Source organism: Solanum stenotomum, chromosome 9 (genome assembly GCF_019186545.1).
Source record: "Solanum stenotomum isolate F172 chromosome 9, ASM1918654v1, whole genome shotgun sequence".
NCBI classification, from domain to species: Eukaryota; Viridiplantae; Streptophyta; class Magnoliopsida; order Solanales; family Solanaceae; genus Solanum; species Solanum stenotomum.
Genome location: NC_064290.1, coordinates 45297532 through 45322970, shown reverse-complemented (window position 1 = coordinate 45322970; position 25439 = coordinate 45297532). Strand labels below are relative to the sequence as shown.

Below are 25439 nucleotides of genomic sequence, written 5' to 3'. Positions count from 1 at the left end.
TAGTGGGTTTGTCTTGACATCCATATCAGTTGTTTTAGAGGCTTCATAGATAGTCAGTCAAATGTTAGTTCATTCGTCATCATTTTGTTATTGGCTTATGTTCATATTTGAGTTGCCACTTTGGCTAAGTTAAATGTTTATTTTCTTAAAACATTATGAGTTTAGTTTTGAGACATGTCGAGTTATCTTGTTTTTGGATTCTCTTTCTTATGTCTAAGTCTTCCGCTGAGTAAGTAAGCCAGGCTAAGGGTTCGCTTGAGGCCATCAATGGTTCTCAAGTGCCAGGCTCGGGGCGTGACAAATTTGGTATCAAATCCCAAGGTTCAAGAGTCCTAGAGAGTCTATGAAGCCGTGTCTGTAGAGTCCTAGTTATCGGTGTGAAGCATGCCGCATCTATAATTAGGAGGCTACAACACTTAGGAAAATTATCACTTCTTTCACACTTATTTCGTGCGTTAGAGTTTGATCTCTAAAAAGTTTCTCTCTAATTCGTGCTTGCGTGTGTTTTCAAATAATCATGCCTCCATGAAGAGCTGTCTGAGGTCGTCCTGCTAGGAGAAATGTCGAGGAACAAGGGGTACCTAATGCACCAGAAGTGCAACCCTAAGGAGAGGTCATCAATGCTGAATTCTGTGAAGCTATTCAGATGTTAAGTCAAGTTGTGGCCCATCAAGATGGACAGAGAGATAATCGACAGGAAGTGGCTGATACTTCAAGGATCCGTGATTTTTTAAGGATGAACCTACTAAGCTTCACAGGTTCAAGTGTCACAGAGGATCCAGAGAACTTTGTTGAAGAGCTTCATAAAATTTTTGAGACTATGCATGTTGTATATGCTGAGAGGGTGGAACTAGCTGCATACCAAATGAAGGGTGTCAGTAGAGTCTGATTCGACCAATGGAAAAAGAATATGGCTGAGGATGCGCTAATAGTGAGTTGGGCTGTGTTTAAGAGTGCTCTCATGGGACGTTTCTTTCCCCATAAGTTGAGAAAGGCAAAGATAAAAGTGTTTCTCACCCTTAAACCAGAGTCTTTGAGTGTTCATGAGTACAGTCTGAAGTTCACACAACTTTCCCGCTATGCCCTGGAAATGGTTGCTGACATGAGGAGCAGGATTAGTTTATTTGTTGCTGGGTTGTTTCGTCAGTCAAGCAAGGAAGGCAAGGCAACGATGTTGATAGGGGATATGGACATAGCAAGGCTAATGATCTATTTGCAACAAGTTGAGGAGGATAAGTTGAAGGATCGAGAAGAGTTTAAGAATAAGAGGATTAAGACATCAGGGAATGAGTTCAGGCAGCAAAAGAGTAGTGCGAACTGGTCTTCCTTCCAACAGAAACAAAAGGGACCTGCTCTATCATCTGCTAGTGCACATGTACCTAAGAACAAAAATGAGTACAATAGTCAGAATTCCCAGAGTTTCAGAGCTAAACCTGCCTATTCTCAAGGCAGTATGACACAAAGGGGTAGTAAGCCTCCTGCATGTGCTAAGTGTGGCAGAAACCACTCAGGTATTTGTTGTGAGGGATCTACTGGTTGTTTTAAGTGTAGTCAGAATGGTCATTTTATGAGGGAGTGTCCTGAGAACATGTAAGGTAATGGTAATAGGGGCAATAGTGCCCAACTTTCTTCAGTTGCTCCACCAGACAGAGCTGCACCTCGAGGACCTACTTCAGGTACTGACGGGGAAACAAACCACTTATATGTTATCAAAAGTCGCCAAGAGCAAGAGGATTCACCAAATGTTGTCACTGGTATGATCCAAGTCTTTGCTTTTGATGTTTATGCTTTGCTAGACTCAGGAGCAAGTTTATCTTTTGTAACTCCTTATGGTGCTTTGAATTTTGATGTTATTCTTGAGAAACTTAGTGAACCATTCAGTGTTTCTACACCTGTTGGTGAGTCTATTATAGTAGAGAGAGTCTATCGTGATTGTCCCATTTTCGTCAATCACAAGAGTACCATGGCTAATTTATTTGAGTTAGGCACAATAGATTTTGATGTCATTCTTGGTATGGACTGGCTTCATGCCTGTTATACCTCAGTCGATTGTAGAACTCGAGTCGTCAAGTTTCAGTTTCCAAATGAGCCAGTCTTAGAGTGGAAAAACAGTTCAGCAGTGCCTAAGGGTCGTTTCATTTCGTACCTTAAGGCAAGGAAGTTAGTTTCTAAGGGGCGTGTCTATCACTTAGTCCGAGTTAATGACTCTAGTGTTGAGATACCTCTTATTCAGTCAGTTTCAGCAGTTTGAGAGTTTCCAGAAGTCTTTCCTGATGATCTTCTCGGAGTCCTTCCTGAAACAGAGATAGACTTCGGTATAGACCTTTCTCCAGATACTCATCCTATAGCTATTCTGCCATATAGTATGGCACCAGCAGAGTTAAAAGAGTTGAAAAAAGGGAATGTGACATTCCAAAGATAGCTTTCAAGACCCATTATGGTCATTATGAGTTTTTGTTCATGTCCTTTGGTTTGACCAATGCACCAGCAACGTTCATAAACCTTATGAATAGAGTCTTTAAACCTTATTTAGATATGTTTGTTATCGTCTTCATTGATGACATACTAATCTATTCAAGGAATGAAGAAGATCATGCTAGTCATCTCAGAATAGTTCTTCAGACTTTAAAAGATAGAGAGTTGTATGCCAAGTTCTCTAAGTGTGAGTTTTAGCTCAAGCCTGTGGCATTTTTAGGCCACATTATGTCTGAAGAGGGAATTAGAGTTGATACTCAGAAGATAGAGGCAGTGTAGAGTTGGCCTAGACCTACATCTCCAACCGATATTAGGAGTTTCTTGGGTTTGGCTGGATATTATAGAAGGTTCGTAGAGGGGTTCTCATCCATTTTCGTCTCCTTTGACCAGATTAACTTAGAAGACAATTAAGTTTCAATGGTATGAATCTTGTGAGAAAAGCTTTCAGGAATTGAAAAAGAGGTTGACTACTGCCCCAATTTTGACCTTACCAGAAGGTATGCAAGGCTTTGTTGTCTATTGTGATACATCTAGAGTTAGTTTGGGTTGTGTGTTAATGCAGAATGACAAAGCTATAGCTTATGCCTCCAGACAATTGAAAGCTCCTGAGAAAAATTACCCAACCCATGACTTAGAGTTGGCTGTTGTAGTATTCGCTTTGAAGATATGACGTCATTATTTGTATGGTGTTCATGTGGATGTGTTCACCTATCACAAGTCTTCAGTATGTGTTTAGTCAGAAAAAACTTAATCTCAAACAAAGAAGGAAGTTAGAGTTACTCAAAGATTATGACATGAGTATTCTTTATCACCATGTAAGGCTAATATTGTTGATGATGACTTAAGCAGGTTGTCTATGGGTAGTACCATCCATGTTGAGGAAGAAAAAAGAGAGTTGGAGAAAAATGTGCATATACTTGCATGCCTGGGAGTTAGACTTATGGATTCCACAGAAGGAGGAGTGGTGGTGACGAATGGGGATGAATCATCATTAGTGTTAGAAGTAAAAGGCAAGCAAGACCAAGACCCCATTTTGCTGAATTGAAGGCAAATGCTCATAAGCAATAAGTAATGGCTTTTGAGCAAGGGGGAGATGGTGTGTTGAGGTATCAAGGCAGATTGTGTGTACCAATGGAGGATGGACTCCAAGAGAGGTTGAAAATGGTTCATCTCTCCTACACATGAACTTAGAATTTTTAACTTGAGCTAGCAATTCATAAATTCAAATTCAACATAATTAGTGCATCACTAACTATAAATATCACATGCATTCTTCTACTTAAATTATATCCATAACTAATATTACTAAATATCTCAAGAAAATAAGAAAAATGAAAATGATGCAGTTTGTTGTGGTTATTGTGACTATTTTAGCATTGTTGATAAGTGTAGCAAATGCCCAACAATGTGGAAGTCAAGCTGGTGGAGCTTTGTGTGCCAATGGGTTGTGTTGTAGTCAATATGGTTATTGTGGCACTACTAGTGCTTACTGTGGATCAGGATGCCAGAGTCACTGCAACTAAATTATAAGGCTATGATAAGAATAAGGTAATATCCATGTGGTTGTGTTTAAAAATATATAAATTTGTACTACTAGAATAAAGTGGGAACATGTATGTATTGTGAGTTCCACAAGAACAAGGATATAGTGTCAGGTCATGAACACTATATATGTACTAGTTTGTTTGTTTTCTATTTCAATGTGATGTTTATTAAGGTTGGTTAAAAACCACTTAATTGAATGTCCAATAAGTATTATTAGATCGATCCAAATAATTTTACTTTTGATATCATCTTTATATGTTTTCATCTTCTTTTTCTTTTCCTGATATTCATATTATAGTTGAAACTATGCATATGATTATTCATAATTTGTTCCTTGTCATCCATATGTAAAAGCATAGATACATCGTGGTCATTCATTAAAAAATAAATTTAATTGAAAAAGGTTTAAGCATGTAAGGTTCATGAGATGATTGATTTCGATACCATCAACACATATTCAAGCACAAAAATCAACTTATAGAGGAGAATGGAAAACATGGTTCAAGACTGCGATGGGATGAAACAAAAACGTACAATAAAAAACACTTTTATTTGTTGATTCCTTTCTTAAATCTCACCAAAAATAAGATTCATATGTCATAATTCAAAATTGAATCATTAAAACGTCTATAATAAACCTCCTGTAGGCAAGGCAAATTTCAGCAACACACAATAACTAAATTAGAAATAACTAACACTGAAATAATAATAAGATTGGGAAGGGGTTCATATTATATAGATATGTACAAAATGGTACAAAATATATAATAAGGGCCCAAAAGTGACCAATAATGACAAATTCATAGAAGAACCAAATCTCGGACCTAGTGCCATCAATACAAGAGCGTCTAAGGGGTATGTCTATATATACACACAACCCGTTTGTCTAAATAAGATACAATATATATATATATATATATATATATATATATAGTACAAAAGCAAAAAATCACCAAGTCTTCGAATACTCTTCACCACGATCCAAATAACAAAGGCCTCTAAAGATTAAGACTTAACAAGGGTGGCTCGTACAAGGCGCTGCATCAGAAAAAGATGCAAAAGTGTAGTATGAGGACCAAAACATTGGGTACTCAGTAGACATCATAGCATCAACTATTTCCTCCACTCTAGACATCTTTCACAAGTAATTCTAGAGATCTAAACTAGATAGGAGTTTGCGACCTCGAATCATAATTAAATCATGAAGAAACTGTTGAAACCATATCCAATCAACATTAAATTAAGCATTTACAAACACCTACATACTAATTAAGCATTCAACTACATGAGCACACTCCTAAGATTATGTGGTTTTTTAGCCAATCATTCTGAAATTTAAGAGTATTTTACCAAAATGTTCTCCATCAATGCTAAATGCTTGAATTTTCAATCTTCTCCAAAACAAAACCCCAAATTCTCAAAGTACTAGCCAAAATTCTCCAAAAGTATGGAAGTTTCTAAGTACAAAATATTCAGAAAAGTAAAAGATGTCTTTCTCTCTCCAAAAAGATCAATTTCTATGTTTCTAAAATATGGCAAAAATTGCACTTCGTAGCACACTCGGTGAAGTTAGTCGGGCTCGCCGAACTGGTCGGCGAGTCACCGATTGCTCCTTTTCATCGCCCTTTCACCTTTTAAGTGGAAGTCCTGGCCTTTGAGATTCATTCAAATTTGGCAGGCTTATTGAGTCCGCCGAGTCGATTCGATGAGTCGACGATAGCTCTTTTATTCGTCGAGTTGGCATGAATTTATGGGCAGACCTCTCTGAAAATTTTAGCGAACTGGGACTCATTTGGTGAATTGGCGAGTGGCTTTGGTGAGCTTAAGCTTCTCCAATTTCTTCACTTTTTCAAGTCTTAACTTTTTTTCTGCTTTCATTTGTCCTTGTTTTATCACTGAGATCATGTAGTTGAAATTCGAACAATTTTTTATAAGAAATGGTCATTAACATGCATTGAGGACATGATTTAGTGAACTATAAGCCTAAAATGAGTCCAAAATCTCTGACTGATTAGTTCCCTACTTGGATACTCCAAAGGATGTATGGCTCATTTAGATGCTTGCTGTGCATTCGTTTCCAACATTGAGATGAATTCTTTTCTTAATCACTAACACATCTCATAACAAGTTTAATAGACTTATTGTTGATGCAGTAAAGGAGTAATCTCAGTATTCCTTGTGGCCAAAAGAGTGCAAGTGCTATTTAGCATCAAATACATTTTGGGGTTGTAGTAAAAATCAAATCACCAAATCGAGGTCATGTTAATCAAATATTGTTTGTGGTCAACTCTAAACTTTAGGAAAATTAGAAATCAACTCATGACCTTAATCATTTTTGAATGTCTTGATATGATAAACTCCATTAACGGAGCTTTGAGTTATGCAGAAGAAGAAGAAGTAATTGAACAAAAAATATCTTCTATTGAATAATAAGTTAGTTACAATCTGAGGAGTATATATAACATACACTTAACATGTGTGTGTAGCTGCTATTAGGAAGATTCTAGAACTAACTACCTCTAACTAACTTTAGGTAACTGTAACTAACACTGCTGACTAGGCTAACTATGACAACTTGCTTAACTATACACTCTAGTTAACACTCCCCCTCAAGCTCATGGTCTAAACAGGTTAGCAACTCCAGTCTTGTTCAATAGCACTTGATGTTGTACTTTACCCAGGCTTTTTGTGAGCAAGTCAGCCAACTGATCCTTGGTATGAATGAGCTCTGTCTTCATCATTCCTTGACATATTTTTTCCCTTACAAAATGACAATCTATGTTGATATGTTTAGTTCTTTCATGAAATATAGGATTTGCTGCAATTTGGATTGCAACCTTACTATCACACATCATCTTTACAGGTAATTCAATACTAACACCAAGTTCTTTGAATAGACCCACTAGCCAAGTGATCTCTGCTGCACAGTTTGCCATACTTCTATATTCTGCCACAGCTGAACTTCTAGAAACTGTTTCTTGTTTCTTCGACTTCCAAGAAATCAGTGCTCCTAAAAGTTCAACTAGGTAACTAGTGACAGACCTCCTAGTTTCAAGGCATGCTCCCCAATCTAAGTCATAATAGGCAAGCAATTAAGTTGTATCTTCAGCTGGCATTAACAATCCAAGACCTGGGGCTTCTTTTAAGTATCTAACCACCCTTAGTGCTGCCTCCATATGACATTCTTTAGGACAGTGCATGAACTGACTTAACACCTGAACTGGAAATGCTAGGTCAGGTCTAGTCATTGTGAGGTAAAGTAATCTCCCCACCAGTCTCTGATATCTACTTGGATCCTACATCATAGGCTCATTTGTTTGTAGTATGGACTCATCATACTTGACAGAGGTTAGCTTCTGATTTTGCTCCAAGAGGTGTTCCTGCAGGCTTTGCTCCCCCTAGACCACATTCAGCTATTAGTTCTAGTGTATATTTCCTTTGAGACATATGAATTCCTTTACTGGATCTAGCAAACTCAATTCCTAGAAAGAACTTGAGTTCACCTAGATTTTTCATCTTAAACTGCTTCTAAAGATCCCTTCTTATGTCATTTATAAGACTTTAATGCTACCAGTTATTAGTAGATCATCTACATACACCAACACAATAAGTATGTCACTTGCAACCTGCCTGATAAAGAGTGAACAATCATAGTGGCTTTGACAGAAACCCAACTGAACTAAGGACTCAGTCAATTTTAGGTTCCATTGTCTAGGGGTTTGTTTGAGGCCATATAGTGACTTGTGTAGTTTGCAGACTTTAGTACCATTCTCCCCCTATCAACCAAATCCAACAGGAATGGACATGTACACCTCTTCAAGAAGATACCCATTAAGAAAAGCATTGTGGACATTCATTTGGTGAATGAACCAGCCTTTGGAAGCAGTCAGAGCCACTACGGACCTGGCAGTAACCATCTTTGCAACTGGACTGAAGGTCTCACTATAATCTAAGCCCTCTTGTTGACTAAAGCCTTTAGTAACCAACCTGGCTTTCAACCTCTCCTGTGGACTTATATTTAAACTTGTAGACCCATTTACAACCAATGGGCTTCTTACCACGAGGTAAGTCCACCAGGCTCCAAGTGTGATTAGCTTCCAAGGCAGAAATCTCAAGTGCCATAGCTTAAACCCATCGAGGATCAAGTGTTGCATCCTTATAGGAGGATGGTTCAATGACATCTTAATAGGCAGACAGACTGGCAGCATACAAAGGAGACACATGATCATAGGTCAGGTGATTAGACAAGGGGAAGGAACAGAAGTTGCTTTTTTGGTAGTGACAAAGTCATGAAGCCATAGGGGAGGCTTACTGGTTCTAGATGATTTTCTTGGAGGAGCAACAGAGTCACTAGGAGGAGACTCAATCGAGCTAGCAGGAGAACAAGGAGAACTAGGTAGTGAAATAGAGGGTAAGGGACTAGAAGAGGCAAGAGGTGGACTTGCAGGTATAGGAACAGGTAGTGGTGGATTATTAGGAGGAATCATACTCAGGATCGAAAAAATAAGATTAGATCGATGAGGCTTGAAGATCTTTGAAAGGAAACACATCCTCTTTGAAGACAACATGTCTATTGACAAATAGAGATTTGGAGTGCAAATCATACAAAACATAACCTTTTTGAGTTAAAAAAATACCCCATCATGACAATAGGTATAGCTCTAGAAGAGAATTTTTCAAGAACCTTGGGACAAGTAGCAAAGAATAAACATCCAAAGGTCTTGACATGAGAGAGGGAAAGGGGTTGTGAATAGAGCATTTCAAAGGGAGTTTTAAACTTCAACAACTTAGAGGGAAGTCTATTGAGGAGATATACAGATATGTTAACACATTCCCCTCAGAATTTTAAAGGAATAAAAGCCTGGAACCTAAGGGCTCTTGACATATCAAGGATTGTTCTGTGCTTCCTTTCAGCAACTCCATTCTATTGTAGAGTGTAGACACATGTACTCTGATTAAAAATACCAAGAGTAGACAGGAGTGACTGAAAAGCATGACTGAAAAACTCACTCCCAATATCAGTTCTTAGAGTTTTAATGCTGGTAGAATTATTATTTTTAACTTGAGTAAAAAAATTCCTCAGCACCACTATTGTATCAGACTTAGAAGTCATAAGAAACACCCATGTATGTCTTGAAAAATCATCAGCAATGGTTACAAAGTACCTCATTCCATTGTGAGTAGGTATCCTATAAGGACCCTAGATATCACAATGAACTAATTCAAATACAGACTTAGACAAATGAGTGCTTACAAGAAAGGAAAGTTTAGATTGTTTAGCTAATGGACAGACAATACAAGGATTAGAAGTTGCAACATCTGTAAGACTAATACTAGAAGACCTCTTTATTACATCTAGAGGAGCATGACCTAATATCATATGCCACAAGGAGATAGACTCAGAAGAACCAACTGAATTAGCACTACTTGTTGGTGATTGAACATGAGATAGACTGCTTAGATCTTCTTTAAGAACATAGAGACCTTGATCTTCTCTACTAATCCCCTTGACCTGTCCATTGGACAGATCCTGAAAGATACAAAATTCAGGAAAGAATACAACCATACAATTAAGGTTTTTGGTAAGTTGTGAGACAGAAAGAATATTGTATTTAAAATCAGGTATAAACAAGACATTCTCAATAGTATAATGACTATTAACTTTAGTGGTACCAACATGAGACACTGAAACTACATCTCCAGTAGGTAGATTAACTTATCTCATTTCAGATTTTGGTACTACTTTGACTCTATCTAAGAGTCCAAGTAGAGAGGTTATGTGGTTAGATGCTCTAGTATCAATTATCCACTCCTTATGTACATATTGTTACACAAAAGCAGAAAGGGAACTACCTGCAGCTGCAACTTTAGTGGCATGTTCTCCTCTATTATCACTGCCTTTGGACAACATCTGCAAGATCTGGGTGTATTGATCTTGTGTGAAGAAAGTAGCAGGAGATGAGGAAATCATGTTGTTGGCTTCAGTGTTATTGTGAGATGTGCTTGTATTCACACCTGTTGACTGAGCAACATCAACATTGTTAGCATAGGAACCACTGTTAGCACTCTTCCTCTTAGACCTCCAACCAACCGGATATTCTTTAACATTAAAGCATTGATCCCTTAGTGTGACATCTGTATCCACACACTTCACATTAAGGAGAGGCTTTTGAGGTTTCTGTGGCTTATGTTGATTGTTTTAGTGACCTCTTCCTGACTGATCATCTCCCCCTGAAGGCATACCAAAGTGAGCTCCACCATAGTTGATAGCAGGAGTAGGACTACTACTACCTTTCTGACTGAACATAGTTGTGCTTTCAATCACTCTGGAATTAGCATTATCATGAGGCAATATCCTCTGACTCTCATGATCAACAATGAGGGAGAAGGCTTTGTTCAAGGTAAGAGTTGGAGTCTGCATCATAATCTGACTTCTAGCTGCAGAATAGGACTCATTAACCCCCATAAGAAACTCTAGTAGCCTTTGATATTCAAAGTGCTCCTTAAATTTGATAGACTCAACACACGAACACCCTAGGCATGGCATAATGGAGTCAAACTCATTCCACAATCCTCTCAGAGTAGTATAGTAGTTTGTCACAGACATTGTACCCTGAGTAAGACTATGAATCTCTCTGTGTAATTGAAAAACATGTGCACCATTGATCTTATCAAACCTTTCCTTCAAATCACACCATACTTTGTGAGCATTACCCCCCGTATACTACACTACTCAGCAGACCAGGTCTAACAACATTCATAATCCAAGATAAGACTACAACATTACATTTTTCCCAAATATCAAACAATTCAAGTGCAAATTGAGATTTAGGAAATCTACCATTAACAAAACCTAGCTTACTTTTACCTAGGAGTCCAATTCTCATGGATCTACTCCAGATTGCATAATTCTCAAAGCCAGTAAGCGGTAAGGAGATTAAGGAGCTACCTAGCGTATCACTAGGTTGAAGATATAGATGATGATTATGGTCAATAGTTAGAGCTATGTAGCTGATTGCAGGAGCTATATGAGTTGAATTCGAATTGAGATTATCGGCTTCTAAGGACCTTGATCCATCTTCAGTTGTGATTGCCATTGATGAGCAATCTATTTTTCTAAATCTAGATCGTTTGATAAGGAAGATGCTTATTCACGATTCTACTGGAGACACAACTGAGAACCTAAGCACTACTTGATGCTGGACAACAAATCTACTAGCCTCAGAATTGCCAAGGCTCTGATACCATGATAAACTCCATTAATGGAGCTTTGAGTTATGCATTTAAGAAGTAATTAAAGAGAAAAATATCTTCTATTGAATAAGAAGTTAGTTACAATCTGAGGAGTATATATAGCATACACTTAACATATGTGTGTATCTGATATTAGAAAGATTCTAGAACTAACTACCTCTAACTAACTTTAGCTAACTATAACTAACACTGCTGACTAGGCTAACCATGACAGCTTGTTTAACTATACACTCTAGTTAACATGATATTTGTGTAAAAGATCAAACTATGTCATAAATCATAATCCAAACCTAGTGAAATCGTCAAAACTCGAATCCGACTTTGTTAAGCTAAAACATCAACTTTGATCAAATTTTTAGAATTCAAAACTCTAAAATAGAAATCATTCCAGAAACTACTCATCAAAAATTGTGTCAACCATCTCTACAAGTCATAAAAGAAATAATAAAATTATGAGGAGGGACAAAACAAGGAAAACAAGCAGAAACATAAAATGATTATGAGGATCGTTACAATACTTAAAACCTTTCATAAAAATTCAAAAAAAAGTATTTTCTTATCTAAAGTTTGAACACCCTTTAGAATATTCTGAGTTACATTACGTACTGATTACTTTTTTTTTAAACACGTTTTGGCCATCAGGCCATTTATTAATTACATGCCCATTGGGCTAATGTTCAAAAGATGGATCAAAATTGACCCTACAAAAATAATAAAAAAAAAACAAACCAAATAAATTCTATTTCTAAAAGCACTAAAATGAAATTTGAAATTGGAACTGTCCAGACACATCATGGTCACCCATCTCCTCACCGATTTTGTCCTGGTAAGGACCATTTCTAACTTGATGTTGAGATCCTGCCACCAAGGTATGTCCTTCATCCTTTCTTTTTGATTTCCTTGATTATGTGCTATTGTTTGTTGTTCTAAACTCTGTTTGTTTGGTTTATATATCGCATCTCTGTGACTGTTGGGTGAGCTCTCTCTGTTGGGATTTTACTGATTTCCATTTATTTCTGAGAAGTAGAATGAACATCATATGATGTTGATACCACCACTGCTCAATCCTCAATTTGGTCAGTGTTACCCCTTCTATTTGAGTTGTTTGCTTTTTGTGATTACCACAATGGCTCACCATTTGTACTTGTATGTATGTCCATGTCTTATTGTTGTACCGTTGTCCATTTTGATATGTTTTGTTTAGCTTTGTGCATGCAAAATTGAGAAAATTATTAGTAAAAATCAAATCCTCATAATTCGCCTCCCTGAGGATTTGAAATTGAGGAACAAATTTCCATTGATGCACCTCCTCTGCTTCTAGTATATGTTTATTTTCTGCATTGTCTGATTCTTAGATAGGGTACCACTAGTTTATCATTGTTCACTATTCTCTTGCCTTGAGATTCTAATTCTTGAAAACAGTTCACTTGAATTGTCCCTTTCTCTAGGGCTAGGTTAGCTAGGTAATCGGCTAGTTTGTTCCTTTCTTTAAAAATGTGTGATATCATCAATGTTTTCCCTTGCATGAGCTTCCATATTTCCTCCAGAATATTCACTACTTTCCATGGTACTTTCCACAATGTTTTTAAGTACTAGAGAATCAGTTTCTATAATCACCTTGTCTAGTTGTGCTGTCTTTATGTACTTTAAAGCATGTAAGAGTGACGTTGTTTCTGCTTGTGTATTAGTACTTGAAGGTTCATTAATCTCCTTAGCCTGAGCTATTATGATATCCCCTTTATTATTTCTCACACAGAAACCCAGGAGCTTCTTCCTAAGTTTCTTTTAAATGCTCCATCAGTATTAACTTTAATCCAACCAGTATCTGGTGGTCTCCAAATAATTATAGTTACCTTTACTGCTGGATTATAGTTGTGAATAGCCTCTACCACCATTGCCCATTTGTATGGGATGTACGTGCAGTTTCTCCTCCTAGTTCATGAATTGAATCAATGTATGCATAATTTGATAGATCACCTTGTTACTGGAGATTTTATTCCCATATCTTATTGTGTTTCTCCTTTTCCACAACTCTCATACTATGATAGAAGGGACAACCTGAAATATATACTTAATCTGGTGATGTGCATCGATCTCCCACCATAAATTAATAACTTGGGATAGCTGCATGTTCTCCACGTTGATTCCTACTGGCCCACAGAAGTGCTTCCATACCATTTGAGCAACAGGGGAGTGTACGAATACATGAGAAATGTCTTCTACTTTAGGATTTTCACAACAATAGCATCTTGAAGGGAATTGAATTTCCCACTTCTTCAATGTATCATCTAGGGGTAGTTTGGATTTCCACATGAAAAAACAGATTTTAATAGGCACGCCTTTGATCCACGTGAGGTTGTACACCTTGTTAACTTCTTTTTTTTTTCTTACTTTCTGGAATGCAGTACTTACGGTAAACTTTCCCCTAGAGTCCAATTTCCAGTAAGGTCTATCAAACTCGTCAGTGTCCTTGGGTGGACTGATTTTTTGTACAATGTGATCTGCCAAATCTTGAGGAAGTAATTCTTTTAAAGTTTGTTCATTCCAATGTCCTGTTTCTGCTACTTCTTTGACTAGAATAACTGTTTGGTTGTACTAAATTTCTGGGGGAATAATTTTATACAGAGCACCCAAACCTGTCCAGTTATCTAACAAAAAATTAGAATAACCATGCTTAATTGACCACCAAATTTCAAATTCTACTTCTTCTCTGCATTTAATCATTATCTTCCAGATATATGTGTTTGTCTTAGCTTGTACCACCACTGCATGATGTTTCTTCAAATATTTGTTGCTCATATAACTTCTCCACAATGATTCTTTAGTTCTCATGTTCCACCATAGCTTTGCAAATAGTGCGTTAGATATATCTTGAAGACTTCTGAAACCCACTCCACCTTCTTCATATGGATGAAATATTGTTGTCCAAGTTGCCCAGTGTTTACTAGAGTCTCCAACTGAGTTGCTCCAGAAGAATTTAGCAAATATTCGGTGTAGTTGGGCTATGACTCTAGCTGGAGGTTCACATGCTGATAATAAATGAATAGGCATACTCTGCATGACACATTTTATCAAAGTGCTCTTTCCTTCTATAGATAAGAGTTTTCTTGTCGATGAACTCAATCTGTTTTGGACTTTATCCAAAAGTTCTTTGTAGAAAATATTTTGTCTCCTACTATAATACATTGGCACACCCAAATAGGTGAAATGAAAATCTTTCTTTGGGATTCTTTTCACAACATATACCTGATCCACTAGAGCTTGGGGGGTGAGATGATGCATAAAGACCGCACTTTTTGCTTTGTTAATCAATTGTCCACTTACCTTTTCATACTCTAACAAGGTTTTCATTATCAACTCTAAAGAATATTTGTCTGTTGATGCAAATATGATAATATCATCTGCATAAGCTAAATGGTTCACATATAGACTCCACTTTGGCATTCCATACTCCTTGTACCCCTCCTTACAATGAAGTGCATTAAGAGCTCTAGATAAACATTCTGCGGCCAGTATAAATAAAGTTGGTGATAAGGGATCACCCTGTTTCATTCCCCTTGTGGACTTAAACAAACTATGAGGTTGTCCATTAACTAGTATTGAATACCAGTTATTGGATACGATTTTATAAATCATATCTATTAGGATCTCCCCAAAACCTATTTTTCTGAGCATTTCTGTAAAAAATATCCAAGATACTGTCATAAGCTTTTGCCATGTCTAGTTTGATAACAACATTAGCAGGCTTACCCCTTATTATGATATCATGGACTAATTATGTCATTTATTTTGTCACTAACTACATCACTAATTACGCCATGTCAATGTAAAATTATAATATTTCAATGGATAATCTAGACACAGAGAAACTAATTTAAGACTAGTCAATATTTATTTATAAAATATGCAATTTTTGTTATATGTGATAATTTTCTTTCTTAAAAAATCTCATAAACCAAATTTACTTCTTTAGATCATTCTTATTTATTCATTGACTTGCAATAATTGTTGTTTTACCTATAACTCTTGTCATGTATCCTCTATATAAATCGATAAGCCAAGACCTGTTTTCATAATTTTGAGTTTTAAGTTTTTGGAGAGTGTGTCTTCTCCTTTCCAATATATCGTGGTAATTTATTTGATTCATTCTTTTCTTACTCTTTGTGTTCCTTTTTATGTGAAGATGTTTCTATTTGGAGTGTCAAATAATTTACTAATCATAATATTTTCAAAATTTTATATTTTGAACCATTAGTTATTTTATCGACTTATAGTATTTTCTATGTAGTCTTTAAAATATATACATTTTATTTTAATTTTTTTGAAGAATATATACCGTATTAAAAATCAAAACTAAGTGTAATGACCCTCATACTCCTTCCTTTCACACAAATTGGGACATACGGAGTGTTTATTTATCCAAAGTTGANCCCCCCCCCCCCCCCTTTACAAAAAAATTTGCTACGTCACTGATTGCATCATCTCAATGCAAAAGTATAATTATTCTATAGATAATCTAGATGAAGAGAAAGTAATTTAAGACCGGACATTTTTTTCTTATTTTATATAATGTTCTACTTTGGTTAAATGCATCTACAAGGCCTTGAACTAGTAAACCCTAAACCCACGCTCTTCTCCTCTCTCATGGAGATTTGAGGGTGGCAGTCCTATGGTTGTTCTAGTTGTGTCCCAGCCTCCTGCTGGGGACAAAAGACTACCACAACATATCCAAAATACTACTGATTCAACACATAAACCAACATACGTTGCACAACTTCAAGCCAATTCTTCTACCAGGCCTATATCCAAAACTGAGTTGAAACCAATTAAGTTCATTCATGGAGAGCCAACCATCGAATTCACCATGGATGAAGTTAATGAATTTAGCATAGAGGAAGGACTACATCCAGTCGTTATTCTCAAATTTTCTTACGAAAAACTAGATTTACATGAATTGCGCAAGGTTCTTCCAAATCAACTCGATATTAAAGGTCATTGTAACATTGGACAACTTGAGTTTCGTCATACTTAATCAGGTTTGATTTATATGAAGACTTCGTTCAAGTTTTGTCGAGAAATTTTGGTTATATCAAATTCCATGGTGAAGAGTTTCTGTTTAGAACATTTCTTTGGACAATATGGTTCAATCCTAAGGAAGAAACATCGAAAGCATTGACATGGATATCTTTTCTAGATCTGCCACCAAATCTTTTTGCCAAAAAATCACTTTTATCAATTGCTTCAGCCATTGGGAAACCAGTTGATGTAGATAAAGCCACTCAGGAACGTACCAGGCCAAGTACTGCTAGAGTTAAGGTCATTCTAGATCTACTGGATAAGCATCCAAAAAAATAAAATTATTCTTCATGGACAAAGATTCAGGAAAAGTTATTGAGTATTATCAAGAGTTTGTTTATGATAATCTCCCAAGGTATTGTATACATTGTAAGCGACAAGGGCATGATGAAAATAGTTGTCGTGTGTTTCTCGACAAGGTCGGTGCTAAAAATTAGAATGATGCAACAGATAAAGGTACATATGTGGAGCAATATCAAGGTGATGCAAGGGAGCTTATAAATGCTAAATTTCAGAGCAAAAGCAACAAAGAAGAACAACGATAGTTGGTCCCTGATGATAATTCTGGTGAAGGAAGAGATTCTCGAAATAATTTGGTGGTTGTCAGGGATGCTACTGTTGATCGAGCTATTGCAAATAGTTCTGAAGAAGCTACAACTTTTAACTCTAATAATGAAGAGAATCTAGAGAACAAAGGCAAATCGATTGAGGCCGCTAGGCGGGGTATTGGGAAAGATGAAGTGTTGAGTTCGCCTAATGTAGTTGCTTCTAAACAAGACAACTCCATTGCAGGAAACTCCAATAATGAATGGACTTTGGTCTCACATAAAAAAAAAGGTGTTTCTAAGTCCTCAAACAATCAGATTTTGCACCAAAACAATTGTACAGAGGTTGAGCTTGATAGAAGCAACATCGTAATTGAATGTACACAATTCGACGTGTTGCGAGATGAGAATGTTGGATAGCAAGAAAGGATACATGGTACAGATGAATTATCTATTGAATTTGGGAGTACTTTAGGCAAATCCCAACCTGTTACTGGTGTACTTCAGCACACACAAAATTCTACCAAGTTTGACAAAGACGTTAACAAATTCAGATCTTGTTCCTTGAGATTTGGACAAGAATAGGGTGCATGTTGATCAACAAGTTGTTTTGACATATGAAAATGAGTTTATTGTTACAGAGGGTATAGATGGTAAAGAAATCAGTCCAAATACACCTATCATGGTTGTTTCGCATCCAGAGGAAGCTAACAAAGGTTTGAATTTTGTAAAGAAAAACAAAAGGAAACGAGTGCTTCTAAATGGGCAGATTTAGTTAAGGAAGAGGAAAACATTACTTCACCTCCTATGAATAAGTTAAGCCCTCAAGCACCGGAATTTGTGCCTACAAGTAAGGCAAAACCATTGTTGACACCCAATTTTGACCCTCCAATATATAAATTAATCATTGAGCTTCTTCAATATCAAACGTTTTAAAATAGTTAGTTTTATAATATTTCAAAAATACAATTTTCAAGTTATTTAAATAGTTGTTTCATTCTTATAATTTTTAAACAATATATGTGCTTTATATAATTATGTATACAATTAGTATATTTTATTAATATTTGAAAATCATCACAAAAGATTTTACATTTTTTAGTTAAATATTTTATCAAAATTACCTTAAATTATAGTTATAATTTTGAGTTAATTAGTTTGTACTTAAATTAATTATTTTATTTCGTTAAGATTAAGAATCTCATTAATTAATTAAATATTGATTCGACTTGTTTAGATTTTAGCCGAACTTACCAATTCTTCAATTTGGCTATATTTCTATGCCGTTTTAGACCACAATTACAATTCAAGTGGTCAAATCCTAAATGAAATTTGTTAATTTGTAGATTTCTCCAAAGACTTTCTTCAAATCCAATTCAAGAACAATTTTGGGCCCTTTTGTTTCACTCCAGCAGACCCAATTCCAATTTCCAATCACAATTAAATTCTCAGTCCATTATACTCCCTCCAGCAGCCCAAACCAATTACCCCCAACCCACCTCTTTTCCAATTCTTTTCCATTCCAGCCGACCCAACCTAATAATCCCCTCAACCCGGCCCAAATGCATTTCTCCTTCACAAAGAGAACCAAAATTTCCAGAACGTCTCCAGCAGCCCAAACAAAACAACCCCCGCATTCTCTCTCTTCTTCACCAACACATGAGTGCAATATAAAAATCTAGAAACTTCAACAACAGCTGGCAAACGAGAACCAGACAGCAGCAGTGCGCGTTTTCATCTCCCTCACGCGTCAACAAACAACAGCTCCCACAGCTTTCTCTATAACAACCGCCCGCCTTGATCTTTCCATCCGGATTTTGGGGGATTTCGGTTGATATATAGCACAAGCAGCAGCTTTCCCTTCCCTTGGGGAAGAAAAATTCAAATGGGGATTGAATTCGGATTGACAATTTTGCCCCAAGCTACTTCGAAAATTCACCCGCCTCGTTCAAATCGCGAGCTCTGATTTTCCCCCCTTTATATATACCTCATCTTTCTCCATTGTTAAGAGAGAGAAAATTTTAGAGCAAAATATTAAGATCAATTTAAGCAAAGTAGTCGTAATACATACAAAAATACACTTCTAGAAAAGCAAAGGAGATACTTAGTTTCAGGGTCAAGTCCGACATTTCAGCCTATATATCTCGATTGTCGTTTGTGTTCGAGCCTCGGTGTGGTAGAGGTTGTCATGATCTGCTTGTTTTTTTGTCTCAAATCGCTGCACCGAAATAGGTAACTTCTCCTTTTTTCTCTATAGCTGAATCTTGTTTTCTAGTTTGTTATTATTCTATGCTAAAGTTGATAGTTGTTGTTCCTGTGTTTTTATGAGTTCTAATTTATTGTTATTACTTATTTATTTTTGATGAATTAGCTGCTGTTCGGAACTATTGAGATTCATTGTTTCAGTTATTCATTTTATTGTTTGGACCTATGGACTGTTTTTCTGGCTAGCGTTTGGCCTACATCAAAATGTTAAAATGTGTTTAAGTTTTGTTTTCCGTTATTTAAACCTGATTTCCCTTAGTCCGCATAATTTTGTATCGGTTTAAATGTCCAAGATGATGTCCTGCTAATTTAATCTTTGGATGTAGTTTAATTGGGTTGATTGTCTGTTAAGTCATAGAAAATCTTAATTGTCCTAATTTCTTCTTATCTGCTAGAGGAATATAAAGTTTGTTGTATTGTTAATCTTGAGTCTTGCAATCTCCTCAACTTGTGTTTAACTTAGCTCAAGTAGTACTCTGTTGTTCTTTGGGATTTCTATTTCTATTTATGTGATTAGGCATTTCTTTATTTATAGAGTAACTACGTTCATAATACCACTCCCCTTATTCACGTTTTATTCTGATTTTGAGTATTATATGATGAACACTCTATTGGTCTCTTCGGTTTCATTCTTGTCTCTTTTTCATTTCGACTTCTGTACTTTTGTTTGAAAGTTTGTTTGGTTTGAATATGAGTCTCTAGACTTATTTCCTTCACCGTTTGAATTTCTAGATGATCATCGTGTTATTCTTTCCTTGCCGTAAGATAAAGGTATGAACCAGTGTATGTAGTTGTTTAAGTTTATTTTTGCGTGTGCATCCGTCCTCGCCTCAAATCTTTTGCTGAATGTCACTGTTGAACTTTTGAGGCAAATATATAATTTGGGGGTGGTTGGTCAATATTGTATCCTCTTGCTTGAGCATTCTGTTGAAAAATAGTGTTGATCGAGTGCACCATAATTCTCGTTCATATTGTTGTCGTTTCGAGTTGTATAAAACTGTTTGTTTGCTGTAATTTTTGGCAGAATGGAGCTCATTTCGTTAAAAAAAAATTAAAATAAAATATTTGTCAATCTGATTAACAAGTCTTTAAAAAAAAAAATAGTTCATGGGTCACATTTGGTGCAAGGTTATCTCTTATTGACATTCTTTAGCTTTATAATAATATATGGTTCCACTTTTGGGCATCACTTCACTGTGTGATATTTGAGTAGTTTATAATTTTTATGGTAAAATAGTTGATCCACTCTTTCTAAACTTATTTGGCCTTATTTGAATCCTTCACGTTTAGATGTCTTTGCTTAAAATCTAAAGTCTTCTTATATGATTAATGGGTTGCAAGAATGCTTATTTTATTATCCTTATTTGCCAAAGGGATTTAATAGTCGTATGTACGGTTTATTCTCATCTTAATATGCTAAGTAGTAATTGATTAGAACATCCAGGTTCTCTCATTAAATGACTACTTTAAAATGATCATTTTTTTATTTTTTTATTTTTTTTAACCATATATGAATCTGTTGAGTGATTTCATTGTTCACACTTTAAAAATGTACTACTTCTGTCCCATGATCGTCTCGTTAATTTTTATTTCTTATTTGTTTACATGTGACACTAACTCGAGTCCCTCTTGGGCTTCATCTTTCTTCCCTTCGCATTTCGAGAGGGCACATGGAGGCCCAAAATTCTTTTATCGAGTCATCCAACTTTAAGAAATCGAAGAACAAGTCTTTGGAGTTGACGTACAAGTCCCGAAAAGCAGAAAAATGGGATGTATACATCCGATATACATCAAATATATACAAAAAGGGGAATTGTGTTAAACTCCAAAAACAACAACGAATTTGGCCCAAGAAAGGCCCAAATTCAACTTCTCTCCCTTACTCTTAAATTATTTAATTATAATTAATTAGTGTTTGTTGTTTATTAACTCTAACTTTAGAATTGTTAATTAACTTAATCGAATTCCCCAAAAGACAAACTATTTCTCTGTGTTGTTTTATTTCTAACAAATCTCATTTTATCAACTCTTGTATTTTCATTTATAATCTTTAGTCAAAACTTTTTATTTATTTAGTTTAAAATAGTTCTTTCATAAACCAAAAATGACTCAAATAGAAACCAATTAATTTAGTTTCGTTAAAATTCTAATTACTTGTCTCTAATTCAAATGTTTCAATTAAGGTCCTATTTTCTTAAAAAATAAAAATTGCTCTTTGTTTAACTATTTTCTCAAAGTTAATCTAATAGTGTAAATTATTATTATAAATACTTAGTCATTTTCTTAAGAAGGTTAGTCAAAACTTTTATTCTTCAATTAATTTTAAAATGATTTTCATGCTTTAACGTATTTAATTGGTTTAAGTTATTTTAAAATGAATTAAATAAATTAAATAAATTATAATTAATCTAGTTTTAATAATATTCTAATCACTTGTATTTCGAGTCAAATGTTTCATTTAGGATTCCTTTCTCTAAAACAAAAATAAAATAAAATAAATGTGGCATTTATTTAACTATTTTCTTAGAATTAATCAAATATTGTAAATTATTAGTTTTATGTTAAATCATCTTCTTTTTTTAAAAAAAAAAAAAAAATTTAAAAAAATAGTCAAAATATATTTTAGTCAAGTCGCAGGTCAACCGCATGTTAGTGGACACTTGAAATGCTTAAACCCTTCTCAAAGTGTAAATTGAACCTCGAACCCTCTTTGGTATTTTCAAATGATTTTTTCTGTTTAAATCTTTGAAAATTATAAGTTTTCTTAATTTCTTTAAAAAATTAAGTGGCGACTCTTTCTAAGTATTTTTTCTCAAATTGTTTTATACTTGAAACATTTCAAAAAGTGATTTTTCTAGAGATAGCCAAATTACGACACAACAACCATCTATGGCAATGACAGTTGATAGCTTTAAAAAGAGTTTGACCATGAACACCAAAGATGTTGGAGTATTGGCTAAGAGCATGATCCAAAAGTTATAATTTCAGGAATTAGTCCAACTGCAGCTTATGATATTGACTTGGGAACAATCTGATGGGGATGATGAGGAAGAGATGTTGGACATATGCTTTGATAAGGTGGCCAAGGAAGGGGATCTCTCACCAAGGCAACAAAGAAGTGGAAGCAACAAAATAAAAAAGAAGGCACATGGAAGGCAACACAGTTGGGATGGTAAGGTGACTGAGGAATTTGTTCCAAGGAACCTACCAATGCGACTAGCAAAGCAAAATCATATGATAGTGTCAACAACTTTAACAAGATCCAATAAATCCAATAAGAATTGATGAACTATCAAGTGTTTTTGGACAGAGTTGAAGAAGAAGAGGAAAAGAAAATACCTCAAGTTACTTTTGACGGGCAAACTATCTTTTTTAGTTCGTACATATATAAATTGAAGTTTGAGGCTAATAACTCAATCTTATTCTTGACTTTTATATTCTTGCATTACTTAAGTATCTTCATTTGTAATATCATTATAGAGAATACTATAAACTCTACGATGATCATAGAATACCTAGTTTTCTCTAGCTCTCTTTTTCTTCATGCTTGTTAAGTAGTAGAGTTTTATTATTGCAATAGGATCGGTAATGTAAGGTCTAGGCCCCCTTGCTTGTACTCTTCTCTTCGAAGGTTCTTTTATTTATTAATGAAAATTGCTTAGTTAAAAAAAAAAAAAAAAAACTTTGGTTAAATGCAATAGTTTTTTCTTAAAATCTCAAACAACCAACATTGCTTCTTCGGATTATTCTCATTTGTTCATTCACTAATAACAACTATTTTTTACTTGATTTTTTTTTCCATATAAGTCACGTATTGTATCTTCTATATATAATCCACAATCCAGGACCTTTTTTTAATTATTTTTTTTTTTTTTTATCAATTTTAAGTTTTGTGGAGCGATTTTATCTTTTGGGATTATATCATGGTAATTTTTTTACTCGATTGTCTTCCCCAATTCCATCACTTAAGAGACATTTTGAGAAACCATGACAAAAAAATTGATCTTTTAAATATTTTGTATAGGATACATGATCAATTTCTTTTTTTTTTGTTAATGACATACACTTCTAAATAAACGTACATCATGAAAATAAAATCTTATTTGTATGATTTTAATCTATCTTTATAGTCATGTGATATTTTTCAGCTGTAATTCTCTTTTATCATAAAAAAGGGTAAAGTATAGGATAAGTATTGGAATTAGGAACTCGTTAGACATAGACACTAATTAAGAGAAGTATAGAGACTATTTAGTAAAGTTTTGCTCACATACTAATTAAAAACGTAAATATTCAAGCCAAAACTTTAAAAACATAGTTAAATGGCTTGGACAACCTCTTCAAAAATGAAAATAAAAAGAATACAAAACTAAAATAGAACAAGAGAAAAATGACTCATCAAAATGTTGGAAAACATATATGCACAACGAAAGCATACTCGAATCTTAATGCTTACATGAATAATAGATAACCAATATTGTTTATGCTAGACCACATAATCATGCTAGAACACATAAACATACTGAAATTTAATTCGATAAATACCTCTTGAAGCATGAACAGATAACTTCAAGCGAATCCCCAAGTTAGACAGTCCTTCAAGTGAATCTACAAGATAGCCATGGTCTTCTACAGTGATCCCAAGTTCACATCTGAACTCTCTCAATACTTGGGTGGGCAAGTATCGAATAGAAAACTAATCAATCTAGGGCAAGAAGAATCCCTAATTATAGAGATTTCTTCACAGTCCAAAGAGGAGAACCAAACACACGTTATTTTTCTTCAACCGAAAAATACACGCTAGTTTTCTTTTTATAAGAAAACTAACGCCTCTCCCCTTTTCCCTTTAGAATTAGGATTCTGAGTTCTAGTTAAATATGGGCATTGGAGGGACCACATAATTAATTACTGAGGCTTCCTATTATGGAAATATTTCCAAATAATTAATTTGAATTATTCTTACCATAATAAATTACAAATCATTCCACTAGAAATTCGTAATTGCACTCCTCTATTTATATTTCGTAATTCCCCATTAAACACTTATGTAATTCCCCATGTTAAGATTTCAGATACTAATCAATAAATTAAATTACTGACGAATTTAACTTAATGATTAATTTCCTTTAGAGCACTACTTAACTTACTTCATGTGTCGGATTCATAAATCCACTTGCAAGATTTGACACGATGAAAACTTATAAGTTTCTCAAAAAGGCATATCAATCAATCCGTATAACGAGACATGGATTTCATCAACTAACTTATTATTTCACCAATATATATTATTATCATCCAACTTACCAGACATATTGACCCATCTCAGAATCTCACCTTTTAATAAATCAAAACGATAATTAATATATACAGATCATAATAGTTATATCAGGATTAAGAATATAAGTACATTTAATAGTTTAGAGAATATGTTTTGTCAGTCAGTCTAAAACAACTATCTCTACTCGGTCCCGTTCAATACATACAAAACGCACTAGCACAAGAAGTTGGAACTATACTGTTCCCATAATCAAGATAAATTACCCATAATAATCTTGTGCTACAATTGTACCGATGGCATGTCCAATTTCCATCCTAGATTGTGAACAAAAAACTTTATACTTATAAGAACCGATGATTTAATCCTCTGTGTATAAGCTAAAACTCTACACACTAAATCATCTACTATATAAGTAATAGACACCATAAACGAATATATGATCTATTAAAATTGAGCAAATATCTATTCTATAATAAATATTATTTCTTAACATATGGTTAATAGTATATATCCCAACACAAAAATCTTACAATCGTGTTAGCAACATCCCGTAGTGCTTTACTTAAAGCAACAATCTGTGTTAGCACCATTGCCTTCAAACCACTTGACTTTTCCCGTGAACCTTTGGAAGAGTGTATCAACAAATGAAGATAAGTATAAGAAAAACCAAAAATCATTTATATAAAAATTAAAAGAAAAAAAAAATCCCCAAATTATAGAGTCTGAAACTAAAAGGGCAACAAATTTTTTCGATTCCAAAAGGGCAACTCAATTAATTATGAAACCAAAAGGGCAACAATTTTTGACGCCATGTAAATAAGGTTTTCTAAAACGAGGCTCAAATTCCAATGAGCCTTACAAGGCTTAAATTCCGATGAGCCTTGTAAGGCTCAGCCGCCAATGAGCCTTGTAGGCTGTTATTTAAAAAAAAACTCTCGTTTTATTTTCTTGTTTGTTAAAAGTCTAATAATAATAATAATACATAGTTGTTGATATGATGC

General features: G+C 34.9%; 1 protein-coding gene across 1 annotated transcript; it reads left to right on the top strand.

Moving 5' to 3' along the window:
- Positions 1-646: 646 nt before the first annotated feature.
- LOC125877561 (uncharacterized) lies at positions 647-3998 on the top strand. The gene is made up of 4 exons (XM_049558820.1): positions 647-874; positions 1148-1320; positions 1609-1676; positions 3850-3998. Exons 1-4 carry the CDS (start codon positions 647-649, stop codon positions 3996-3998), a joined length of 618 nt encoding a protein of 205 aa, XP_049414777.1.
- The last annotated feature ends 21441 nt before the right edge of the window (positions 3999-25439 follow it).